The sequence below is a fragment of the Pogona vitticeps genome, chromosome 6, assembly GCF_051106095.1.
Source record: "Pogona vitticeps strain Pit_001003342236 chromosome 6, PviZW2.1, whole genome shotgun sequence".
Classification (NCBI taxonomy): Eukaryota; Metazoa; Chordata; class Lepidosauria; order Squamata; family Agamidae; genus Pogona; species Pogona vitticeps.
This window is the reverse complement of record NC_135788.1, coordinates 87,893,768-87,918,198: the sequence shown is the minus strand read 5'-3', so window position 1 is coordinate 87,918,198 and position 24,431 is coordinate 87,893,768. Positions and strand designations below refer to the sequence as shown.

General features: G+C 40.7%; 1 protein-coding gene across 4 annotated transcripts in view; it reads right to left on the bottom strand.

Annotated features, from left to right (window-relative positions):
* Nucleotides 1-24,431, bottom strand: part of SCN4A (sodium voltage-gated channel alpha subunit 4) — a 107,965-nt gene that overhangs the window by 24,083 nt on the left and 59,451 nt on the right. For all 4 annotated transcript variants that reach the window (XM_020798034.3, XM_073004149.2, XM_073004151.2 and 1 more), the window contains 4 exons: nucleotides 24,277-24,431; nucleotides 21,829-22,185; nucleotides 13,685-14,161; nucleotides 416-548 (listed from right to left, as the gene is read on the bottom strand). The exon at nucleotides 24,277-24,431 is cut by the window's right edge and continues 19 nt beyond it. In XM_020798034.3, coding sequence (XP_020653693.3) covers nucleotides 416-548; nucleotides 13,685-14,161; nucleotides 21,829-22,185; nucleotides 24,277-24,431 — 1,122 coding nt within the window. The remainder of the gene's footprint in view (nucleotides 1-415; nucleotides 549-13,684; nucleotides 14,162-21,828; nucleotides 22,186-24,276) is intronic.

The window sequence follows — 24,431 nt, the reverse complement described above, 5'->3', positions numbered from 1 at the left end:
GTCCACCACGGAAGTATTTATTGGCTTGCCAACCCTATGGCGGGTCCTATTCATTGCCATTCCATGGAATACCCAGTAGAAGCACGTGGTAGATATAACAGTAAACAAACAGATTGTCTAATGCACGAGTCCAGTACCTTATGCTGCATCAGTGCTATTTTATGCTGTAACCAATGAAGCCATTGCCATTTACAGTACTTATCCTCCTTTCAACAAACGTTTTAATATGGTATCTTTGTAAAATGAATTGGGACTGTGACCCAGGGTATATTGCTTGGGTCTTCAAAGCTTTGTGCATGTGCTCTGATCGTTCTTTTATCCACATGTCCTGGAGCACAGTATATGGAGAGGCTAGACACTGCTTAGGACGTTCTTGCATAATCTCTGACCTGGGCTTGCTTCCCGGCTCACTTACCTTCAGTGAAGCATTCCTCTGGCCCTTCCTCCGCTGCGGCGTCCTCACGTACTGCTGCTTCCTCCGCAGGGTCTGGGGGTTTGTAATCAATTGTGCTGCATATGGATGACTCGGTCCCATCAGACAGCGGTTTCTAAAAAGAGCCAAGAAAGAAATGAAAAGGGCCTCCCATTCATTTTGGGAAGCAAAAAGCAGGCACAAACTATCTTAAACCTAAGGACTGCTATGCTGGTTCAGTGTGCTTCTGAAGAAAGGGTTCTGTTGCTATCAGTTGGAATGCACTGTTCAGGTATTTTTGTTTTTTTCTTCCCGATTAATTTTCGGCAATAAGAAATGAAATGGAAAGAGTAGTGGGGAAATCCAGAAATGCTGAACAATGTTGTCTTGACACCCTGAAAAATTCATTAAAGGAATTGTAACAAGGTTTCAATAAAGGTCTCATCCGCCACATTTCTAGTCATTAGCTTGATTACATGACCAAAAGGAACCCTCATAACTTTGTCAATTGAGCATAATTAGCTATGACGCTTTATGCACACTCTATGTTAACACTGCTAGTACTCCAGCCAAAGAAAGAAAGAAGTTGTGAGGGGAAATGACTTCTTCAGACATTGAGGATTAATCTTCCTCCTTCTAATATACATGTCTTTCCCTTCCTGTGAGAAAACATCTAGCAAGCTCAGCATCTTCTTGTTTTTATTGAGATTCTTCTGAGGACAGAAACAGTTGAGATGGCAGCATTGCAACTAGAAGCTGTGCTCCCTTTAAATTGTTAAATGTTGTGTTTGAAGAACTAGAACATGAGCCACAGAAGCTCACACTGAAACTAATGTTAGTTTTCAAAATGTCCAAATATTTTGTCCTTAGGTTTTTATTCCCCACCCCACTTTTTCCCCTTTTAATTTTGCCAACTTGCTCAAGGATGCTTGTTTTCCCTACAAGGAGGTTTTGCAGCTTCCTAAGTTGCATATCTGCAGTTTTGCTTCTCTTTGGTGATATGGTCAAGCAGGGTGATTAGGAACCTGGGATTAATTCCAAAATTGATTGCAGAGACCTGGAAATTTGACAACCTGTGTCTCTGGGGGACATTAATTTCTACCAGATTTTAATAACAAAGCAGCCTTCTTATTTGTTTCTACCCTGAGGAAAAAAAACCTGTACATTATCTCAACATTATTACATATTAAGGTAGAGTTATGTGTTACTACAGAGTGGAAACATACCCTAAGATAATGTAGAACACAGGGCTGTAGAAACATTAACAGTGGGGTGCTGAACTACTGCCTTCCTTGCTGCTTCTACCTCACAGTTCCATCCTGTGGTAAATCTCAGACCCCAGTTGGGAGAAATAATAGATACGCAACAATTTTGACTCAGGGATTAAATAGATATTGTATAGGCTGAATGGCGGTTTAACCAGCCTCTACCATGCTAGCTGGAGCAGGTCTTCAACTACTTCCATCTTTCTCAGTAGGGTTCTCTCCAGATGTGTTGAAATGCCATCTCAACACCCTCTCCTAGCAGGGGAAGGCTGGTCTACAGTACAACAAATGTGTGATCTGGTGTCATTGTCTATTAAGCACTGCATCCTTGTCCCTGCCTGTAGCAAAAAAACAACTTGGAGCAGAGGTGGCGAAACTTTTGAATGTGATTATGTCACTTCACAAATTTATTTACTAGATGTCATTGAAGGAGTAATATTTATTCATTCATTCATTCATTCATTCATTCATTCATTCATTCATTCATTCATTCATTCATTCATTCATTCATTCATTTATATGCCGCCCACACTACCCAAAGGTCTCTGGGTGGCTTATAACAATTAAAATACAATACAATTTAGAACAATTAAGATACAATTAAAATCTTTATAAAAATTGCCATCGGACCCACAGCTAATATTATTTCAATTAAAAGCCTTCTGGAACAGGAAGGTTTTGACCTGGCGCCGAAATGCCATCAGTGTCGGCGCCAGACGAATCTCAGTCGGGAGGGCATTCCATAGTCTGGGGGCAGCTACCGAGAAGGCCCTTTGTGTACAAGCCATCCCTCTTACCTCCTTGAGGGACGGCTCTCTCAAAAGAGCCCCCTGGCTAGATCTTAACTGCCGGGTAGGCTCATATGGAAGGAGGTGGTCCTTCAGGTATGAAGGAAAATATGAGGAAAATATGCCGGAGTTTTTACAACTTTGCATGCTGCCTCAAGAGGCTGGGAGGCACCTTTCTGGGCTGGGATGACTGTCAAGCTATGCAGCACCAACCAATCATCATTCCACCCCCCCATCTCTGAATTCAAAAAAGCCTTACCTCTCTGCTCAGTCATTTCCTCTCTCTTTTGTCTACTGGAAGGAGCTAGTGAGTCTGCTGTCTTTGTTGTTTGATCTGTTCAACTGTAATGAAACCTTTTATTCTTTTCCATACTAATGTCTCAGACTGAGTTATAAACTCTGAAAGTACCCTTTAATAGAAGAAAAGGCTGGGCTAATCTGGGGACTTGAAATTCTGTGAAGCCCTGCACATTTGATGTGTAGCGAAAAGAATTTAACCCAAATTCAAAACAAGATATAGTTTAACAGCAATCAGAAAACAGTATCAATTTAGGATTCTCCTTGGTCCTGCAGCTCATATGTCATGAATCTTGACAGCAGCATATGAGCACTTACTTTGGTTTTATTTGTGAGTAAACATGCATGAGATTAGGCTTTAGTTTCAGTCTCCAAGTGCTTGAGACTGAGAGCTTATATTTTCCATACAGTTGGGGTTTCTGAGATGGGGGTTACTGGTGTATAAGAGGACAAAACTCAATCTATACCATATTCATATTTCAACAAGAAATACAAAACAGAACTAAAGCATCTTAAAGACTAACTGCTGTATTTCAATGTAAACTTTCATGGAATATGTCCACTTTGTTGATGAGTTAAAATACAGGGACTAAAACATTCTTGTTGAAATGTTTGCATAGACTAACACAGCTACAACTTCAAAAACTACAACTGTATTCATATTTGTGACCTTGCTGGAGCATGGAACTAACTCAAATTAGATGAAACAGTTGTCAAAGGTGCTAATCTAGGTGTGCCACACGTCACTTTCTAGATCTTATTTAACTGGGCTTTTCTTTCATCTATACCTTTTGCAGTTAGATCTCCCACAGTGAGTTATTTGCACCTCTTCCAAGCAATTTTTTCTCTGCCAAACTTTCCTATTCCCTTCTTAGACAGCTCACTCATGCTGTGATAAATGACCTGAGTTATAATTAGTGCCGTTGAGTTAGGTTTTCTCAAGCATCTATGGCTCGGCTTACAATTAAAAGCTTTTAGGTCAAAGTTTATGCCAGTTCAGAAACCAGGTTTCAGATTTTGTTGACTGAACTCTGTAGGCCACACAAACCCCAATACATGCCATATTTGTTCCTCCAGCACCCCACCCCACCCCACCCCCTGCCAAGAAAGTAAGGGTGTGACTGGACAGTAAAGTTATCCCAGGCTGGATCAGGCTAAACAGGGTCACTTGAAAATACAACCTGATATTCAGAAGAGTCCTTTTATCCATATGCAAGGATTGGGTGGTTTTGCGACAAGAAACTACACTGCACCTCAAAGTGACCCTTTTTAGCTTGCTGTGACTTCTGAGCCTCCATGCCCCCACACCTTCTTCTGTGTCGTCCTCTGTGGGTAGCAGGAGAAAGTTGGATTTTTAAAAAATATTATTGACAAGTGATATATCCCTTCCTTGGCTTGCCATCACAGTGATACTTTACTAGATTATAAAGAAAAGGAAAAACAATCCCTCTACCTCAGTTTCTGTCCTCATTCCATGGGGAGCAGGGGAAAGTGGATTATTTTTTCATTTACTGTTAAGTGGTATATCACATTATTCACTTGCCACCCAAGTGACACACCAATGGATTGTAAAGAACAAGGGGGGAGAGAGATTGTCTTCTGCACCCTCTCCTGTCACCCATACAGCAGGGAACAGGGAAATCCGGATTTTTTTCTTTTATTGGTAAGTGAGATACTATATTGTATCATTTCAGGTGACACACAGCACTGACATGTAAAGGGGGGGGAAGTGACACCTCCTGTCACCCCCTCTGTGGAGAGCAGTAGGAAGCTGGATTTTTAAAATTCATTGGTACCTGACATACCACTTTATTGGCTTACAGTACTACCTAAGTGGCATAGCACTGAACTGTTAGGGGAAACACCTATCAATGCTGTTTTGCTTCAATATCTGATACAGTATATTACTTGATACCTTATCCCTATGTGTAAAGAAACAAACAAACTTAAAAATACAAACATGGGCTCAAAATGACTGCCCAAAAGCAATGTTTTAAGAATGACAACTATATTTTACTCGTTGTATTGAAAAAGTAATGTTGTTGCTAGCTATTAGATTATTTTGTGAATATGCCATTTCTCCTCTATTGTTTCCACAAGTAACACGTTACAAATGGTACTGGTGTCTAACACATTACTCCCAGCTCTGGTTACATGGAGAGAAAGTGAATCTTGCTTTGCCATTGGCAGTGGAACATCTACTATTGCATCTAGGGTCAGCAAGCTAGCTCAGGGAAAAGAAGGCAGGCAACATTGTGCGCCTGACACCCCATTGACATTTTCCTAGCACCTGCCATCAGAGGCTGCCACCTTGCTCTACCTTGGAGTAGAACTTGAAAAATTAGGAGAAGAGTGTGAGACAGGAGGCGAGAAGGATAGCCCACTCACTGGAGTGCCATCCCTCCTCCGTACAGCAGAGAAGGAAGTGCAGACCCAACCTGTCTCACCTTCCATAAGGACTAAGCAGCAAGGGACAGAAAAAGATAGGAGGAGGAATACAAAAATTAACCTTTGAGAGGGTTCAGGGGAAAACGGCGGGAATGGAACGGAAGAAGAGGGTGGAGATAGAGTCTGGGACAGCAGATATAAAAAAGGGGAAAGAGCGGTTACTGCCAGCCTAGGAATGGGTTCGGATGGAGGACCCATGGAGAGATGCGTGGGAAAGACTGAGAGTGCCCAAGGAGGAGGCAGATTATAGAAAGAGGAGGTAGATCCCACCACGACCGTCATATTGGGGAGAGACAGAAGCCAGAGAGTGGAGGAGGAGGCTGAGAGAAGAGAAGGAGAGAGTGAAGAGAGAAAGGAGAGAGAGGCTGGAATGGAGAGTGAATGAAATGAGGAGGAAGGGGTTCAGGGAGGACCCTGGAAGACTCCTACACCCGAAAATGTCTTGTGTGGGGTGACTGAGATTGGGAACAAACAAATGCTGCTACCTGAGACCCCAAACTCTATGTGTTTCCCTGCAAATATGGATGCTGATGCGTGTGTGTGTGTGTTAATTTTAACCCTTAACTTCTCTGACATTTGGGGAAGCAATGCGGGGATAGTATTCCATATTCCAAAGTCATTGCTAGCAAATATGATATATCAAAACAGAGAGAGAGGGGACTTGGGTAGGAATTGAGGGTATAAACACAATGCTGTGTGTAGGTTTTAACGCTAGAGTTTAAATGTCTGGGGAAGAGACATGTTAAGCACACTTGCTGAAACTCATACAATTAGATCAAGAGTTAAAACTCACGGGAATTGTCTCTGGCCTTGGGAAATGGGCCTCTCATACAAAGGCTGCTGGGCTTTCTAAGTTTGAGTGAATGTGCCTCAAATCTAAAACTCACAGGAAGAGGCCATGAAGGAGACACAGCTCTGGTGAATCTCAGGAAAGGCTGTTCAAAAGCCAGTCCCAACTGGAAGATTTGGAAGATCTTCCAAGAAATCCCAAGTAGAAGCTTTGACAACTTTTGAAGAGTAAGACTCATGACGGCAGTGTCATCTGATCACCATCACTGAAAAAGTTCTGTCTTTGGATCACTTCCTAACTCACATCTGACCCCCCAAAAAATGCATTTGAATTTCTAGGCCTGGGATGAAAAGTACCCAAAAGTTTACCATTCAACCGTTATAAACCTGGGTGCCATATTACCAGTTTTCAGAGGCAAGTAATCACACCTACCATAGACCAAGATGGGGAAGCTTATATATAGAAGCCAAGTACTGTACTACAGCTTTCTTTTCTTTCTTTTCTTTCAGTTCGTTTCTGCCTGTGGTGGAAGGAATAAAAGATCAAAGATACACTGGCCTCTTTCTTTGGCAGCCTTTCCCCACGCTACCATGACTGGTTCAGGATTCAGTGTCCTTCCAAGGGGCAAAGAAATGTTCTTCTTACTGACCTCTCTCTGACCTGTTCAACAAATTGTGCTTTATCTTGGCCTGGTGCAGCCTAGAGAAAAGAAAATGGCAGCTGGGTTGGAAGTAGGATTGCTGTTTATCCTATTTTGCAAAGGACAATCTTCTATATGACAGGCAGTGAGAGGACAGTCCTTTATATGAAAGTGTCCTCCATTTCAAAGGTTGAGTCAAAATCCTATTTAAAAGCAAAGAACTTCAAGAAGAAAAAGTGGAGGCACCTGGACAGCAGACAGAGAAGATGTGTGTGCGCGTACACACACACACATATACACAAGTTATCTGGTTCCCATTTTTCTCACTATTGTGAGACACACTATGTTTTAAATTTAGTCAAAGTTATTATTTGAAGATTTGCATCTCTACACATAAGTCAGCATACGCAGATTTTAAGCAAATACAGCCTTGAGAATCAAGCTGATCACTGTGATTTGAGCCTAGATACAGACATGAGGCTATTGCAGCTGTTTTCATATGGGCAAAATAGGTCTCATTTGCTAAGTCTGTAGTCTGTTATCTTATACGTTGAGCATCACTTGACATGGCTGAGCTTCCTTTGGACCTTTTGGATCCTAAATGCTCTGGGGTTTCTGAATAGCTGAGCCATGAAGTAACATGTGATAACACTGGGAAAGAACTCTGAACCAAAGTGCAAAGGACTAATCTTTTCTGCACAGGATGATGATGGTCTATTAGAGGTTGGGTGGGACATTGGTTCATAAAGGCTATAGAAAGACTACTCACACTAACCACTATTTGAATGCCCTCATCATCATCCTGCCCAGAAAAGATCAGTCTTTTGTACTTTGGTTCACAGAGCATATGTGGTGTCAGATATGAATTCTTTAGATGATAAACTCCAATTATTACAGCCCGTCTTTAGAGAAAGTGGATATTCCACTGGGGACATTAATTGGGTGCTGGGTTATAACAACAGAAAAGTGAGACAGAGAGAAGATGATGATGAAGAAATAAAAGGATTGGTCATTCTTCCTTTTTACTGTCATTTTTCAGCAAAGATAGGAACACTGGCTTGCAAGCTTCATTTCAAACCCATGTTCTGCCTTATTAACAAAATCAAACAAATGGTTCATCCAGTTAAAGACACATTGGGACTCAGAGGCCCAGGGCATTTATTGAGCACCCTGCTGCTGTGATCAAGCATATATTGGCTAGACTGGAAGATCTGTTACAGAGAGAATATCAGAACATTCACAATATATTAGATTACAACAGCTTGAAAAATCTGGTTTGGCTGAGCATTGTATCAAATATGGTCATCAGCCCCAATAGAATGGGGTACAAGTATTGGCCAAAACCAATCAATTTGGGGATAGAGTTATTATTGAGGCTCTCTTGATAAAACTTGATCTGCATTTCATTAGCAGAGATAGTGGCATTACTTTTAGTGTTTGCTGGAAGCCTTTGTTTTTTAAACTGTATAGACTGCCCTTACATAATACTGGCCAATGTAGGGGGCTGGCTCTTTGACGTTAATCTGCCTGGATTTGGTCTGAATGTCCACCCAGCTGGTTTTGATTGCATCTGGAGGTTTTTAAGATTAGCTTTGTTTGAGTTGATATCTTGCCTTCCCTGAGGAAGACGACACAAGATATTGCCATCGAAAGCTTGGACTATTTTAACAATAAACCTGAATTGACATGACTGGAAACCCGTGAGGTGTTTACACAAGTTGAATTTGCTCAGAATTTAGCATGAGGGTTAAGCCTTTGATCCCCTTCATGGATTGCTGCCTTGTCGTGGCGAAGAGGCTTGAGTAATTCAGAGAAGCTATGGGCTACGCCATGCAGGGACACCCAAGACGGACAGGTCATAGTGGAGAGTTCTGACTAAACGTCATCCACCTGAAGCAGGAACTGGCAATGCCACTCCAGTATCTTTGCCAAGAATACCCCATGAACAGAAACAAAAGGCTAAAAGATATGATGCTGGAAGATGAGCCCCTCAGGTTGGAAGGCGTCCAACATGCTACTGAGGAAGAGCGGGTGACAAGTACGAGTAGCTCCAGAGCTAATGAAGTGGTTGGGCCAAAGCCAAAAGGACGCTCAGCTGCGGACGCGCCTGGAAGTGAAAGGAAAGTCCGATGCTGCAAAGAAAAATACTGCATAGGAACCTGGAATGTAAGATCTATGAACCTTGGTAAGCTGGATGTGATCAAACAGGAGATGGCAAGAACAAATGTTGACATCCTGGATGTCAGTGAACTAAAATGGACAGGAATGGGCGAATTCAATTCAGATGATTATCATATCTACTATTGTGGGCAAGAATCCCGTAGAAGAAATGGAGTAGCCCTCATAGTAAACAAAAGAGTAGGAAAAGCTGTACGGGGATACAATCTCAAAAATGACAGAATAATTTCAATACGAATCCAAGGCAGACCTTTCAACATCACAGTAATCCAAGTTTATGCACCAACCACTCATGATGAAAACATAAATCCAGTCACCTTGGGCCTGACCAAGCTCATTGAGCTGCTTGATCCTTCAGATTCCTGCCAAGGTGTCATCATCCAATAGACCTGTTGTTCTCATGGGTTTACCAAATAAATGTGTCTTGGGAATTTTGAGAGAGGCCTATTTCATTTCCTTGACCTTGTTTTCAAATTATTCAGCATGTTTATAATGATAACCATCTTAACCAACTGTGTCTTCATGGCCATGAGTGACCCACCACCATGGGCTAAGAATGTGGAGTAAGTATTTTTTCTTCTTCTTCTTCTCCTTTTTCACTACCAATGCTCTGCTTAATCTTTAATGGGGAGGGGGAAGTAATTGGAGGATCAAAGATAAGCAGAGTATTCCAAAAGGAAAGATGGGTGATCAGATGAGCATTTCTGTGTGATCTCAAAGCTTGTGGCAATTACTAAGTCAAAACATAGGACTTTTGTAGGGATGCAGTTTTGTATGCATGCTTTGTCCAATTTTTTAAAATTGAAAAGGCTTATTGCTATTCAGGAATCTTTTCCTTTTAATGCAAGACATTTGTAGATAAGTTATGTTTGCTTCCATCTCAAATTCTTATTTAGATGAAGAGAGAATGTAAAACAAAAAACCACCAATGTCATTGTATATCCCTTGATCAAGAGCTGGTGAAAGAAGCCTGTACTTTAATTTGTTAAAGAATTTCCTCTTCCTCACATGGAAGTATATGTAATATCTGTTTCAAACCTTAGGAATCAATCTTGCTCCTTTTTCTGTGCATCAGAAGGACTCTCCACTATTAATTACCTCAAAGGCTAACAGATTTTATTCAGCACAAGCTTTTCTTGAATGACATCTTCAGATGAATGGACTGTAGCTTCCATAGACAAATATTTAAACATGTTCGTAAATATCTGTCTATGTGTATCTGAAAAACTCACCACCAATGCTGAAGAGGCTGATATTGACCAATTCTATGAAGACTTACAACACCTTCTAGAACTGACACCAAAGAAAGATGTTCTTCTCATTATAGGGGACTAGAATGCTAAAGTAGGGAGTCAAGAGATAAAAGGAACAACAGGTAAGTTCGGCCTTGGAGTTCAAAGCAAAGCAGGGCAAAGGCTAATAGCGTTTTGTCAAGAGAACAAGCTGGTCAACACAAACACTCTTTTCCAACAACACAAGTGGCAACTCTACACAAGGACATCACCAGATGGGCAATACTGAAATCAAATTGATTATATTCTCTGCAGCCAAAGATGGAGAAGCTCTATACAGTCAGCAAAAACAAGACCTGGAGCTGATTGTGGCTCTGATCATCAGCTTCTTATAGCAAAACTCAAGCTTAAACAGCAGAAAGTAGGAAAAACTGGGCTAGTCAGGTATAATCTAAACCAAATCCTTTATGAATACACAGTGGAAGTGAAGAACAGATTTAAGGAACTAGATCTGGTGGACAGAGTACCTGAAGAACTATGGCTGGAGGCTCGTAAAACTGTACAGGAGGCAGCAACAAAAACCATCCCCAAAAAAAGGAAATGCAAGAAAGCAAAGTGGCTGTCCAACGAGGCCTTACAAATAGCAGAGAAGAGAAAAGAAATAAAATGCACAGGAGATAGGGAAAGTTACAGAAAATGGAATGCAGACTTCCAAAGAATAGCAAGGAGAAACAAGAGGGCCCTCTTAAATGAACAGTGCAAAGAAATAGAGGAAAATAACAGAAAGGGAAAAACTAGAAAACTGTTCAAGAAAACTGGAGATATTAAAGGAACCTTTTGTGCAAAGATGGACATGATAAAGGACAAAAGTGCTAGGGACCTCAAAGAAGCAGAAGACATCAAGAAGAAGTGGCAAGAATAAACAGAGGGATTATACCAGAAAGATTTGGATGTCCCGGACAACCCAGATAGTGTGGTTGCTGACCATGAGCCAGACATCCTGGAGAATGAAGTCAAGTGGGCCTTACAAAGCATGGCTAACAACAAGGGCAGTAGAGGTGATGGTATTCCATTGGAACTATTTAAAATCTTAAAAGATGGCACTGTTAAGGTGCTACACTCAATATGCCAGTGAGTTTAGAAAACTCAGCAGTGGCCAAAGGATTAGACAAGATCAGTCTACATCCCAGTCCCAAAGAAGGGTAGCGCCAAAGAATACACCAACTACCGTACAATTGCACTCATTTCACATGCTAGCAAGGTTATGCTCAAAATCCTACAAGGTAGGCTTCAGCAGTATGTGGACCGAGAACTCCCAGAAGTACAAGCTGGATTTCGAAGGGGCAGAGGAACTGGAGACCAAACTGCTAACATGCGCTGGATTATGGAGAAAGCCAGAGAGTTCCAGAAAAACATCTACTTCTGCTTCATTGACTACGCAAAAGCCTTTGACTGTGTTGACCACAACAAACTCGGGCATGTCATGATACTGGCTAATGGTTGGATTCCAAAATATCTCCTGTATAGAGAATTAGTGCAGGGAAATCGCCCCAGAGGGAGACCACAGTTCACATACAAGGATATCTGCAAGCAGGATCTGAAGGCTTTAGGAATGGACCTCAACAGATGGGAAAGCTTGACATCTGAGCATTCAGCCTGGAGGCAGGTGGTGGAGCATGGCCTCTCCCAATTTGAAAAGGCACTTGTTCAGCACACCAAGGCTGTTGGTGCCATGCCTCAGCCATGCTGGGCCTAGAAGCAAGTTCTGCAAAGGCCAGAACACCAACTCCTGCAGAAATTTCAAGGAAAGGAGGGGCTTGGTGCAGAGTTTCATGAGGTCTATGGGTCTTGTTGTTCTGGAGCAAGCTCATTTAATGGAACCCAAGAACGTTTTTATTTAACAATAAAAAAAGAGAAAGTCATTGTGGCCCACTGAACAACAGCCATGTGAAAAGACGGCTGTGTTAACTCCATGGGTTCTGCACCCACAGGACAGGACAGCCCTTGCAGAGCCCCAGCTTAAGTGAAAGATGGGGAAAGGGGGGGTAAATTCTGCCTTCTGCCTCCCCAACCTCCACCCCAATATTTTCCCCATCATGCTGCTGCTGTCCTTGGCTGCTTTTCTGCTACCTCCTTGCTTGAGAGCAAACCAGGTAAAATTCCACAGAAGTAAACCAGCAAGTTCAAGACCTGTGTGGACCTTTCTCGTGGGATAGTAAACATCTCGAGTGTGCACAGAAGGATCGCTCAAGTGAGACATAAAATAGATTGCACTGAAGATAAGAACGGTTAAAGCATGGACCAGACTGCTCCAAATTCCCCCTAAATTACTTTAAAAGGACTGCTGGCTAGAAAGCAGAACACAGCTGTTAAACAAGAAAAAACAGCAATCAGAACCCAAGCTATTTATTTAATATACACACGTATTTTAGATTGTTCCCTTAAAAAAAAAAAGATATTTGCCTTATTAGGCTGATTAGTTTTTCTTGTGTCTGTATCTGCAATTTCATTTTGATTTTAACTGATTCTTTTTATCCATTTTATTAAGCTATTGTTTACTTATTCATGGATTCATTAGGAATCTTCATAATTTTTTATGGAAAGGAAAGAGTTAATGCAACAGTTAAATGAATAAAATAAAGGAAAGTGAGGCGTCATATTATAGAAATAATCAATTGCCAAATTGTAAGTTAAAATTTATATCCCACTTGATCTACTTCGCTTGGGACTTGCAATTGGATCAAGACCTCCGTATTTAAGAAACCTTTTCCCAGGCCACAGAAATATTAATTTTTGGCAAGGTAGCTCCCGAAATCTCCCAGTCATGCTGACTGAAGGATTCTAGGAGCTGTAGTTCACCAGGGCAACTTTTCCAAGCTCTGTCTGAAGTATATTTGAAGACATAATTCTAGGAAGAGGTCTTTTGAGCTTCACAATGACCTCACGTGAATGCATGTGTTACCTCCTCTCAGTCCCATTGCCACCACAAACACAGCTGATGGGGACACGGGAGACGGCCTTCTCTGTGGCAGCTCTCAGGCTATGGAACGCTCTCCCTTGGGAGATCAGGAGGGCCCCTGCCCTGCTATCCTTCCGAAAAAAGCGAAAGACCCATCTCTTTAGGCAGGCTTTTAACAACTACAACTTAATCCCTGAACCTGATTTTAGCAGATAATTTTAATCTTTTCCATGTTTTAATGTTTTAATCTTTTAGCTTAATTTTAAATCATATATTGTTTAATTTGTCTTTTGATATTTAACTTACTGTATTTTTAATTGTGTGAATTTTAATGTTGTGAGCCACTTTGGGTCCCTTGTTGGGAGAAATGTGGCATATAAATAAAACTAAAACTAAAACTAATGCTAACAATAGTAATACTTCTAATACTACTAATACTAAACAACAACAATGATGATGATGATGATAATGATAATAATAATGATAAAACTAAAACTAAAACTAAAACTACTACTACTAATACTACTACTACTACTACTAATAATAATAATAATAATAATACTGATGATGATGATGATGATGATAATAATTTTTTTTTCTAGGAACCTAGTTTGAAAATCTTTGGAACAGACCAATTACAGTTCTATATATGTTCTCTTTGGACCTTACACTCACCTTGGTGTCATCAGCAGTCTCTTCACCTGTGTCAGTTTCATCATAAAGATCTGATTCCTCAGAGGCTATTGGCACATGTATGGTCAAATTGGGATTGTTAATGAAGTTCATGTGGTCCAGTTCATCAATAAACGGCTCTTTTCTGGATAACCCATCCATGTATTCTGATTTGAAGACCTGGCCATCTTTTTTAGCTTTCCCATCCATATATTCTAGTTTAAGGTCCTGACTTGTGTCTATGTGGTTGAGAACAAAATTCTCTTTCTTGCTGTCATCCTGTTCCTCAGATGGTGGCTCAGTCTTCTGCTTCAATTCCCTGTGAAGCAGGAGGAGAACATGCTTCTTTACGTAATCAATCCCTCGTGTGATTCTGCCAATTGCAATTTGCAAATTGTTCATTTCGCCATCATCATCAGATGCTGCCAGGCTATCAGCACTGAAGGAGCTTAGCAGCAAAGCTAAGAACAGGTTAAGGACCTGGGAGACAAAAGCAGATGCCATTTCATACTTCAGAAAAATACTCTTAATAACTCTGAACGGCTGCACCCCAATCAGATCTTGTGACTACCATCCTCTAGGGATAGGCAGCCATGGAGTAGATGTAAGTTCACAAAAAACACATTGGAAAGTATCACCCGATACAGAAATATTTTAAAAATGGTGTGACAGCTAATCATCAAGTCTACTGAAAAACAAAAAGGCACTAGGTGCTCCAAAGTAACCTAAATTTGGTTCCAAGAAAAAGTCTACATGGTACCTATGAATCATGTAAAATAGAACATACTTGCCTGTTTTGCATAATTTATTGTGCTTCTGGAAATGTTACTTAGATCCTCCCCCTCTCAACCTTCTGAGATTTGTCGAGCTTTTTGCTGGAGCTAGGAATGCGATCTTTTTGTATATTTTAAATGCAAGCTGAAATTCTCAGGATCCTGGTGTTTACATTTAAATAACAAATGCTGCGGTTTATTTTATTTATTATAAAATATAATTCCCACCTGTCAGCCAGCAATTATGTGGGAGGCAAACAGTAACTGAAACATACATAAAATTACTGAACAGAAAAATCACACACAGGAACATGGGAACCTATCTTACATTGAGTTGAGCCACTAGTCCATATAACCTGGTATTGTCAACTTTGGCTAATAGTAGATCTGCAGGGTTTTAGGCAGGACTATTTCCTAGCCCTAGCTGGAAATCCCACATGTTGCTCCCACAATTAAGTTCTGCCACTGAGCAAAGGGCTTGCCTCCCACTCTCTTATCCAAGTACCAATCAGGCCTGAACTTGCTCAGTTTCCAAAATCAGATTGGATTTCTTTTGTTTAGGGAGATATGGTAGTGAAACATTAGAATGAAGCAACTAACAAAGTAACAAAATGATTAGTCAGCCAAGTGCTTTCCTGTATAGGTCCTAGGCCGTGATCACATTAGAGAAATGTTTCCGTTCTTTCTCGTATCTTCTGCTTCCTGTATAGTTGTGCATTGTGGTCAGGTGGCACATATCCTGTGATAGTGGTTCATATGTTTCTTAACCATTCTTTTTTTAATAAATTAGATGCAGTACATTCATCTACACCCCTCAAGTGGGACATATCCCCTTCCTTTTCTTGTGCCTTTCTCTGTTCCCCTCCCCCCCTTTTATAAAAATTATATGGGTATATTGCTCTGCAAAATGCCCTTGCTGGCCACATACTGATCTGGGCCATTTCTTCCTATTTCTGTGCTTCATTATCCTCTATGGAGGAGAACACACAGCAGTTGTGGTCAAAGGACAGTAGGGGAATTGATGCTCTATATTTTACACAATTATATCAGCGCACCAACAGTCCCATTTGAAAATTAACTCTAAAAAATTAAGGGAGTTGAATGACAGCTGGTGAGGGGGGGTGGGACCACATGTCAGATGCATAGGAAATGAATTGGTTTTGGAGTACACACACAATGAGATATTAGTTGTATTGTATGATGAAACATGGAACAAATACAGCAGGGGTCTCCCAGCAGGCTGGATTTGATGCGGAGACAGCACAGAAGAGGAAAAAACAATCAATAATGCTTTGCATTGTTCGTACCAAAAAAGAGTGTTAAAATTCTCAAGGATTAACATGGAAACATTTTGCTGTTGTGACCATAGCCTTAATCAGCTTCTTAATACAAATGTGCTACTTGTATAGAATAGATACAGATTTATCCTTAAGCTTTTCCTGAGCCACAGCCGATCCATTCCGCCTTATCATGGAAGTAACAACTACTGTGCTTTTGTGTTCATAGAGAACAGTTGAGTGCAAACAGCAGCAGTGGCAAAAGATGATGCAACACACATTAGCATACAAAAATATAGAGGAAACCCCCTGACAACTCACTTCCATGTCCAACAGGGCTACAAGCAAGGTTGTCGACTTGAGTTGCGAGACTCACTGTCAAGTTGGACTTAAGTCACACTGGTGACTCAATTCGGACTTGACTTGGGTTTGGTTTGTCTGTCTTACTTAACATAATACATAAACAAATATTTAATTTGTTGTTATTTTCCTTTGCGGTTGGGGTTATTTTCTGTGATGTGGGGAGGGACATCTGTGTGTTCTGAGGACAGTGCTTAATTCCTGAGGGAAATGCTAGGGCTCCAAAGTGTAAAGGTGCCAGAAGATCATGCCATTTGGTTTGGGAATTCTGTTGCTTACCGTGATCTAATGTGCAGGTGTATGGCTATTTACTGGGGGAGGGTGCTCTCCAGGTATACTGAAGGGTTCCTGAGTGAGCTCAATATTAGTACTTTAGGGTATAATTAAACTGCTGTAAAGTGCATGCCTGATTGCTCTGGAAATTGTCATTTTAAAAGTGCAGATGTGTCCCTGGAGATCAAAGCAAAGATCATCCTTACTATGATGTTCCTAATTATTATGTATGCATGATCTGGTTACACTCTTTGGTAACCAGTTCACTGCTGGTTACCACTGATTTTACATAATGGATGTGGAGAAAGCTGCAGTTCTGTTTAGAAAACAAAGCAAAACACTTCTTTCATTAAAACAAGGCACACAGGGTCCCTGCACCTTGTTCTAGAGGAGAATTGCACTTCCAGGAGGGCAGTTCCCTTTGTGTGACTCTAATGGAGCATATTTTTACTATTGAAAGCTGAAATTCAGTAGTAGTAGGCTTTAAAAATAGGGAGGCTGCATGTTGCCTGTCTCCGGTCTACTACGATCTTTCTCAATCTGGCACCCTCCAGTTGTGTTGGACTAAAACTCCCAGGATCCCCCAGCCAACTAGCAGGCTGGTTAATTGGGAGATGTGGGTCAACAACACAGGAGATTGCCAGGTTGGGAAAGGCTGATCTAAGATAAGCAGTTTTGGAAGTAAACTGCTTTTATGTCTTTTTGTTGCTAATAAATATGTTTTAAATAAATAAACTATTTCCTTTCTTCCCCCTCCCTTATCCCTGATATTAATAAAGCTTTAATAAGTCTGTAAGCAATTTGGAATATCTGGTTTAACTGTATGTTTGCAATGCCTTCAGCATTATTTTTCTCAATATATGAATGTTGGTTTATGTGTCATACTTTTGACTAAAGAGAGGCTACAGATACTTTGACTGGACTCATCCAGAGATGACTGAAAAATCAGGCAGGAGTTTCCCCCTCCCCTTACAAATTCACCCACTTCAACTTTAAAGTTAATGGGAGTGCTGCAGGCTGGTGTTTTCTTCAAAGTAGCCATTGCCAACACTGGCTTTCTGGTAGTTGGATATCAATGGGTGCTAGGATTAACAACCCAACATCAAGTGCTTGTAACGAGGGATGATGGTAAGTCTTTGGATCTGAGTTCCAAGTCTTTAGTACCAAATTCCAATTCCCAAGCCCTAAATCCAAGTCCCTATTAAAAACAAGCTTTTTCCCCAGAAAAAAAAGAGAGGAGGGGGTGGGTTCTGAGTTGCAAGTCAAGTCCAAGTCAATGGGGGGAAAATCTTATACAGTACGTAGTTGTTAAACACTGTGGGCTAAATATAGGCCAACTGCTAGTCCCAATTACAGTTGTAACCATTGACTCTTTTGCTGAATTATAAATGAATACAATTTACGTAATCCCAGTGGTTCGGTGGATCTTCTGTAAATTGGATTAACAACTGGATTTAGGTTTCTATATTTAGAAGTTCTTCCAGAACTTAGGTAAGTTATTTTCCTGGGGCTACAGTTGGCAGAACCCCCTGGCCATCAACGACAATGACTGAGAGATTCCGGAAATTGTTATCAGAAAAAAAATTCACCCAAGCTCTAGGGAGATTCAACGTCAGAATTCCAGTTCAGCCCAAAACCAAATGGGAGTATTCCACACACCCCTCTCATTGTAGGCTCCAGTGGGACCACCGACATGCCATGTACAGTAACATCAGCAAGAAAGTGGAATGCGTTTGCTGTGAAAAGCCAGCCTCCTGCCCACTCACAGCTGTCAGTGTTTGTGCCTCTCCCCTGCCAGAGAGCACATTTGAGAAGGGACTCTGATAATACTCAAGGTCATAGCTATTTGCACATGGCTCATGCCTCATGACTTAACTAGGACCTTTATATAAACCCCCTCCAGTTTCCTTGACGCTTTCAGATGCTTCTCTTAAGTGCCCATTACAGTGAAAAGCTGTGGCTGCTGCTCATAACCCTAAAGATGGCTCAAGGCAGTGACTTCCTTTCTCTGCTCAGGGACTTCTTCCGTTCTTTTTCTCATAATAACTTACAACGGAAATGCCAAAAGTGACACAAATAGAAAAAGAGTGACTCTGGGGATTCTGAAAATACATTGAGTGCTTCAGCCAACCTCAAAATTCTAAGAACGAGCAGTACTTGGGTCTGTATGGCAGATGCTCAAAGGAGACTGGGAGTGGCATGCACTGACTTAGAAACCATTTCCTCCAATCTGATCCCATGCTTAACTACAATGCTATTGATTCTACGGCTAGTTACTTGCTTGTTATTTCAGATATATGAGTGAAAACAGTGATCTTCCCTTTTCTCCTGTTCTTCTCTACAAAAACACATGGGATCTGCTCCTTAACAAAACAGAATGCTTGTGACATGGCCCTTAATCAGGGTGGCCTGCCAGTTGCTGTTATATTGCTCTTCCCAACAGCCCCAGATACTAATGGTTGATGTGAGTTGCAATTTATCAAAGTCTAGAGCTCTACAGGTTTGCCAGCCCTGACTTAGACACTTCCCATTGCTGTGTATGGTTTCATTGAATTGAAGGTGGACTTTTTACTTTCAGAAACAAAATGTTGCAGGATTCAAGTTTGCCTTGGTAAGCATGTCCTTATAATGTATTGTATTCAATTAATTATGGCTTGGCAGTCATGTGAAAATACAGAACTTGAGAATGTTATTTCTTTAGATTACAACTTCCAGAACACACCACCGGCCATAGTGGCTGAAGGATTCTGGGGGTCCAAAGAAGTAACATTTCTAAGCTCTGAAAAGAAGCACTATATACGCACTCAGAGATTATTCCTTACATTTTAGCATCCCATCAATCTAGCTTTCATCCTCCAGGTCATCCCGTTCAATGACCGTGGACAGCTCCCCTGCTCATATCACTTTCCCAGTGGATTCCTGCAAGATTAAGGGGTCCTGGTCAAGCAGCCAAGGCCCCTTAAGAATGAATGGAACTTTTAAAGCACCTCAATTCACAGAGTGTGTGATTCCTGCAAGATGAGGATGGAATTGCAGTAAAGTGTTTTTTTTTAAACTTCCATAAGATAGTCCTACCCAAAACGTATTAAACACATCAGTTTAAGGCAAAAGAGGAGGGAGAAAGGAGATTTAATCTTTCCCTTCTAACAGTTCATCTGCTGAAACTCACTTTCCTAGGTATTTTTTCCCTTTCTCATGGTAAGCATATAGGATTACATGCAGAAAGAAATACAGGACACCAAAGGAAGTTATTTTAACAGAAAATAAGAAAACTCATATGCACTGATGAAGATGCATCTGTGTATGTTGGGCAGCAGAACTGGTGGTCTACTTATTTTTGAAAATGAGAAAATCATTTTAGAAAATACATTTTTCTAATTTTGGGGAATATTTTTGGGGGGTTCGTTCCCAGAACCTCCTGTTCACATAGGAGTGAGCACTTTTGTCTCACCAACATAGTGGAGCATTCTGCACATTCTCAGAATATAACTAATTTGTAACTAATACGTTCCAAGGCTGAGCAATGGCATGTGTTTTCTTAACTTTACTTAACTAACTGGAATGCATTTTCTTAAATGTTCAGGGCTTCTCCTCCATACATTACATGCAGAAGACTCATAGACACAATGGTGCATCCCAATCTGGCTTTCCAGTAAGTGGATCTTTAGAAAACATGTTTTTCCAAATATATGCTCCTCAGGGCCAAACTAAACATCACGTTTAAGATCTAGCTAGAAGATACATTTTTTTTCTCTTACTGTAGTGTAACCTTCATTCTTTGCTGTGGTCTCAGTCTAAATCAAACTTGCCCCCGTCCCCCATGTCTCCAATTCCCTTCAACTCTCTGTTTCTTCAAGCCCTCATGCCACCCTGTTGGTTCAACGTATACTATATGTTCATAGTTTGGGGAGTTTGCATGAAGTGTCCATTTATAACTACTCTCTTGTCAAAGACTGCTTCACACATTGCAAAAAAACCCAGAACAGCTTTTTAAAAAATAAAGTTATGCTTGTTCATATAAAATAAAAATTAGCCTGCTATCAGTATATAGGTTAATATGGAGCTTGGATTTCTTTCTATGAATAGACCATAATTTACATTCATGGAACAGGGATTTCCAGCTGCCATTACTGTTCCCTGTGTTTCTAGAAAATCTGCAATGTAAATTAGGAGATTCTTGTAGGGGCACCTGATGGAGTGGAGATTTGAAGGTAATTGTCAAGCTTCCTATGCATCTGCCACTGAATATAATGGGTCCATGCCTCTTTCTCTCCTCTCTCTTATAGAGATGTAAATCTTTGTTCATTGTGCTCTCTCAAATGAGAATAGTTTCACAATCCCTCCCACACACACACACACACCAATGTTGGATGAGATTATGGTGGGTTTTGTGCATTTTAAAAAAAATATTTGCCCAATTTTTAATGTGAAAACTTCTTGCAAGTTTTTTCATGGGGAAATAATTGCATTTTCTTCTGATAACCTTGCAATTTACACAGGAAACTTTGTATTTTATGCAAAGTACTGGGAGCTTTTAAACAGAGTCCCCCCCCCCCAATGCAGCTGCTAAAGAATATGCTGCTCTTCCCACTCTTGTGCAGGAGTGAAACATCTCACAGCACTTAACCCATTTTTATGGGGTGGCTCAATGTCCTGCCACACCCTGTTTGGGTAAGGATGTGAAAATCTGCTAAAATTCACTACGTACTTCCCTACTCATATATTCTCAGTAAAGATTCTCAGTCATCCAGGTGAGGTTATCTGGAAGTTGAGTCATGGCAACTGGATTGCTTCCTTGTTAAGTTGAAATATTTCACTACTCGTCCAGGTAGCTTCTTCAGTCTGAGGAGAGTACCTTAGTCATACTGTAACATGCTATATATCAATGGAATGATGACAGTATGCTTCATGTTTCTTTAACCACACAGGCAGCTGCCAGTGATGTGGAGCAGGGGAAAGAACAAAGCACAAAAGCAACAAAGGTGCGATCCACCATATTATCTGAAGAAGGACCTCTTCACAGAACCCGTATGTCTGGAGTCTAAAATTTACCTAACCACACACAACAAAAGGATCTAGGTATGGAAGTCCAGCTTCATACAGCTGCTTGGCCATGAAGCTGGATATCACAGAGGAAGAAGAGGGCAGAGAAAGGAGGTTTAATTTGTGCCAGAGTTTAAAAAGGGTTCAGCCCAGGAATCTGTTTTCATAAGCTCTATTTGCTTGGCACTGAGTGACCCTCAAAAAAATAAATTTGCTTTTAAACCAGAAGTGCTAGTTAGGATAAACTGGAACCACTGTGCCTTTTGGAAGATCATTTAGAAAGTTTGGAAAAAATTATTTTTTATAAAATACAGCTCCCAGAATCCATCAACTTATGGCTGGATGTTGTGATTTGTAATCATAAAAGGTAACTTCACATACAGTTACATTGCTCTCTCAGTATGATTCCCTTACTACTTACCACTAGGTTCCCGATGACCATGACCATCATGAAGACAATAAGACACAAGACCTGTCCAGCTACTTCCATGCAATCCCACATGGTCTCAATCCATTCCCCACAGAGGATGCGGAAGACGATAAGGAACGCGTGAAAGAAATCATGCATGTGCCAGCGTGGCAGGGCACAGTCACTGGAAATCTTGCAGACACATTCTATGTAGCTCTTCCCAAAGAGCTGCATGCCCACCACAGCAAAGATGAAAACAATGATGGCCAGCACCAAGGTGAGGTTGCCCAAGGCACCCACGGAGTTACCAATGATCTTGATCAGCATGTTGAGGGTTGGCCAGGATTTGGCAAGCTTGAAAACTCTCATCTGCGAAAAGAAAGAGGGAGACTCATCAGTCTATCAGACTTTCTCCTTTTACTCTGAAGACTACAGGGCTCTGTGGGTTGCTATAATTATTCCATAAGTGGCCCATGACCTGAGCAGGAGAGCATCTACCCAAACGTATGAGCTACTGCTTTTTTATCCCGAAATAACAAGCCTTTTCCTGCACTTTATAGGATTTTCCAGACACAGCCCTTTGCTGTCTCTGTTGAGCATCTCAACAGAATATTAAATCTCATCTGGCAAAGCTAGTTACTCTGCCAGTCCATACAGAATTACTTATAAGTACTGTATGTTTAACCTGGCTTTGCCAGCTTGCTGCCCTCAATATACATTGGCTGGTTTAGGCACAGCCTGATTCACAGTATCCTAAGCTTTTCTTGAAAACCATATGGATCATAAACTGGATGGTCATTCAAAAAAAATATAGCTGAGATTCTTAGAAGACCAACTTTTAAAGGCACTACCGTATTAGAATAGGTCTAGCCTTGATTGCTCCTGTGGCATGTGTTTTTCCAAGCTTGGACTGTTGCTTTTAGAAAGAAATTCATTAATCTGATTTGAAGTTAAAAGAGTGATTTGTTATTGATTACTAGTCAGTTACATTTTGATTGATTCTTCTAAAAATGCACATGAAAATATAATTACTGAAAAAATAATCCATCCAGAACAGTATTTTAGAGGCAATGGGTAACTGTTGATTAGTATGCAAAAAAGTAATAAAGTTACTGGCTGTGAGGTTACTTTTTTCTTCATTACTATTAAGTTACTTTCCAATGCATTGTTTTTTATAACATACATGAAAAAAAATTTCAACTGGTACACTATGCAGCAGCTAGACTGTCAAATGCTGCCTCTAGAGGGGGGGAACTAGCCATCACCTCCTTCAACTCAATGAGCCAGTCCATCTTGCTCACCCACAGCACCATAAAACCGAAAGATTGCAATAATCTGCTCCCAGTACTGAAACATCTGCATTGATTGCTTATCAGGCTCAATTCGAGGGGGAAATATCAACTGTTAAAGCCCTAAATGGCACAAGGTTTTGCAGTTTAAGGGACTGCCTATCCCATTTTGAACCTGTCCAGATGTTAAGATCTTCTGAAGAATACTAACAGTTACACAGACCCACCAAACAGGCATGCAGGAGACAGCTTTCTCCTGAGTGGTGTTCAAATTGTGGGATGCACTTCCATAGTTGCAATTTCCACTCTTACTGTTCTTGAGTAGGTTGCAGATATATCATTATTTTAATAAATATTTTTAAAACTGATATATAATGCTTATTTTTCTGTATTGTTTTATCAATAGATTTTATTGATTTTAATGACTATTATGGTAGGGTTGGTTTAATATTATTTTACTTTAATTTTTGCTGTCTCTGTTGAGTATCTCAGCAGAACTTCAAATCTTACCCGGCAAAGACAGTTACTCTGCCAGTTCATACAGAATTATTTATAAGCATTGTATGTCTTGCCCAGCTTGCCAGCCTAGTGCCTGACTTTATGGTTACATCTGTTTTATTGGTTTCTATTTTTTTATCAAGATTGTAAACTGCATTGGGCTATATACGTAATAATTACATAAATAAAATAAAAAGCAACATTTTAGGAGTAGTATGCAAATGTTATCTATTACTGCAATAAAGTAGTGAAGTTACCAGCTGTTAGGCCACTTTTTAAATTAATGATGCTAACCAATGTTGTTACCCAGGTAGTCAACATATTACACGTGATACATTACTTCCAGGCTCCACACTTTTCTGTGATTTGCAATGTATTTGCAGAAATGGCTCTGCTTAAAAGCAGACACTAAGCAGCTATAGTGGCACAAATTAAGAGGCGCAGGATGTGAAGTTGTTCAGGCATTTGTTTGTTCCCCACTTAAACTGAATGTACGTATGTTTCAAAATTCTCCACAGTGTTAAACAGGGCTTGGGACACCACCCCCAATCTGAATAAGAAAGAGCAACCTGTTTCCATTCTGTCTGACAAGGGGAGAACCTTGATCTGTCCTGGTTGATAGCAGCTAGCTCAAAACCCTTGTTATGAGGGTGAACCGAACAAAGTCACCTACCAAACGGAAGGAACGTAGCACGGATAGACCTTGGACATTGGCAAGGCCAAGCTCAACCAAGCTGAGGGTGACAATGATGCTGTCAAAAATATTCCATCCCACTTGGAAGTACTCATAAGGGTCTAAAGCAATCAGTTTCAGCACCATTTCAGCTG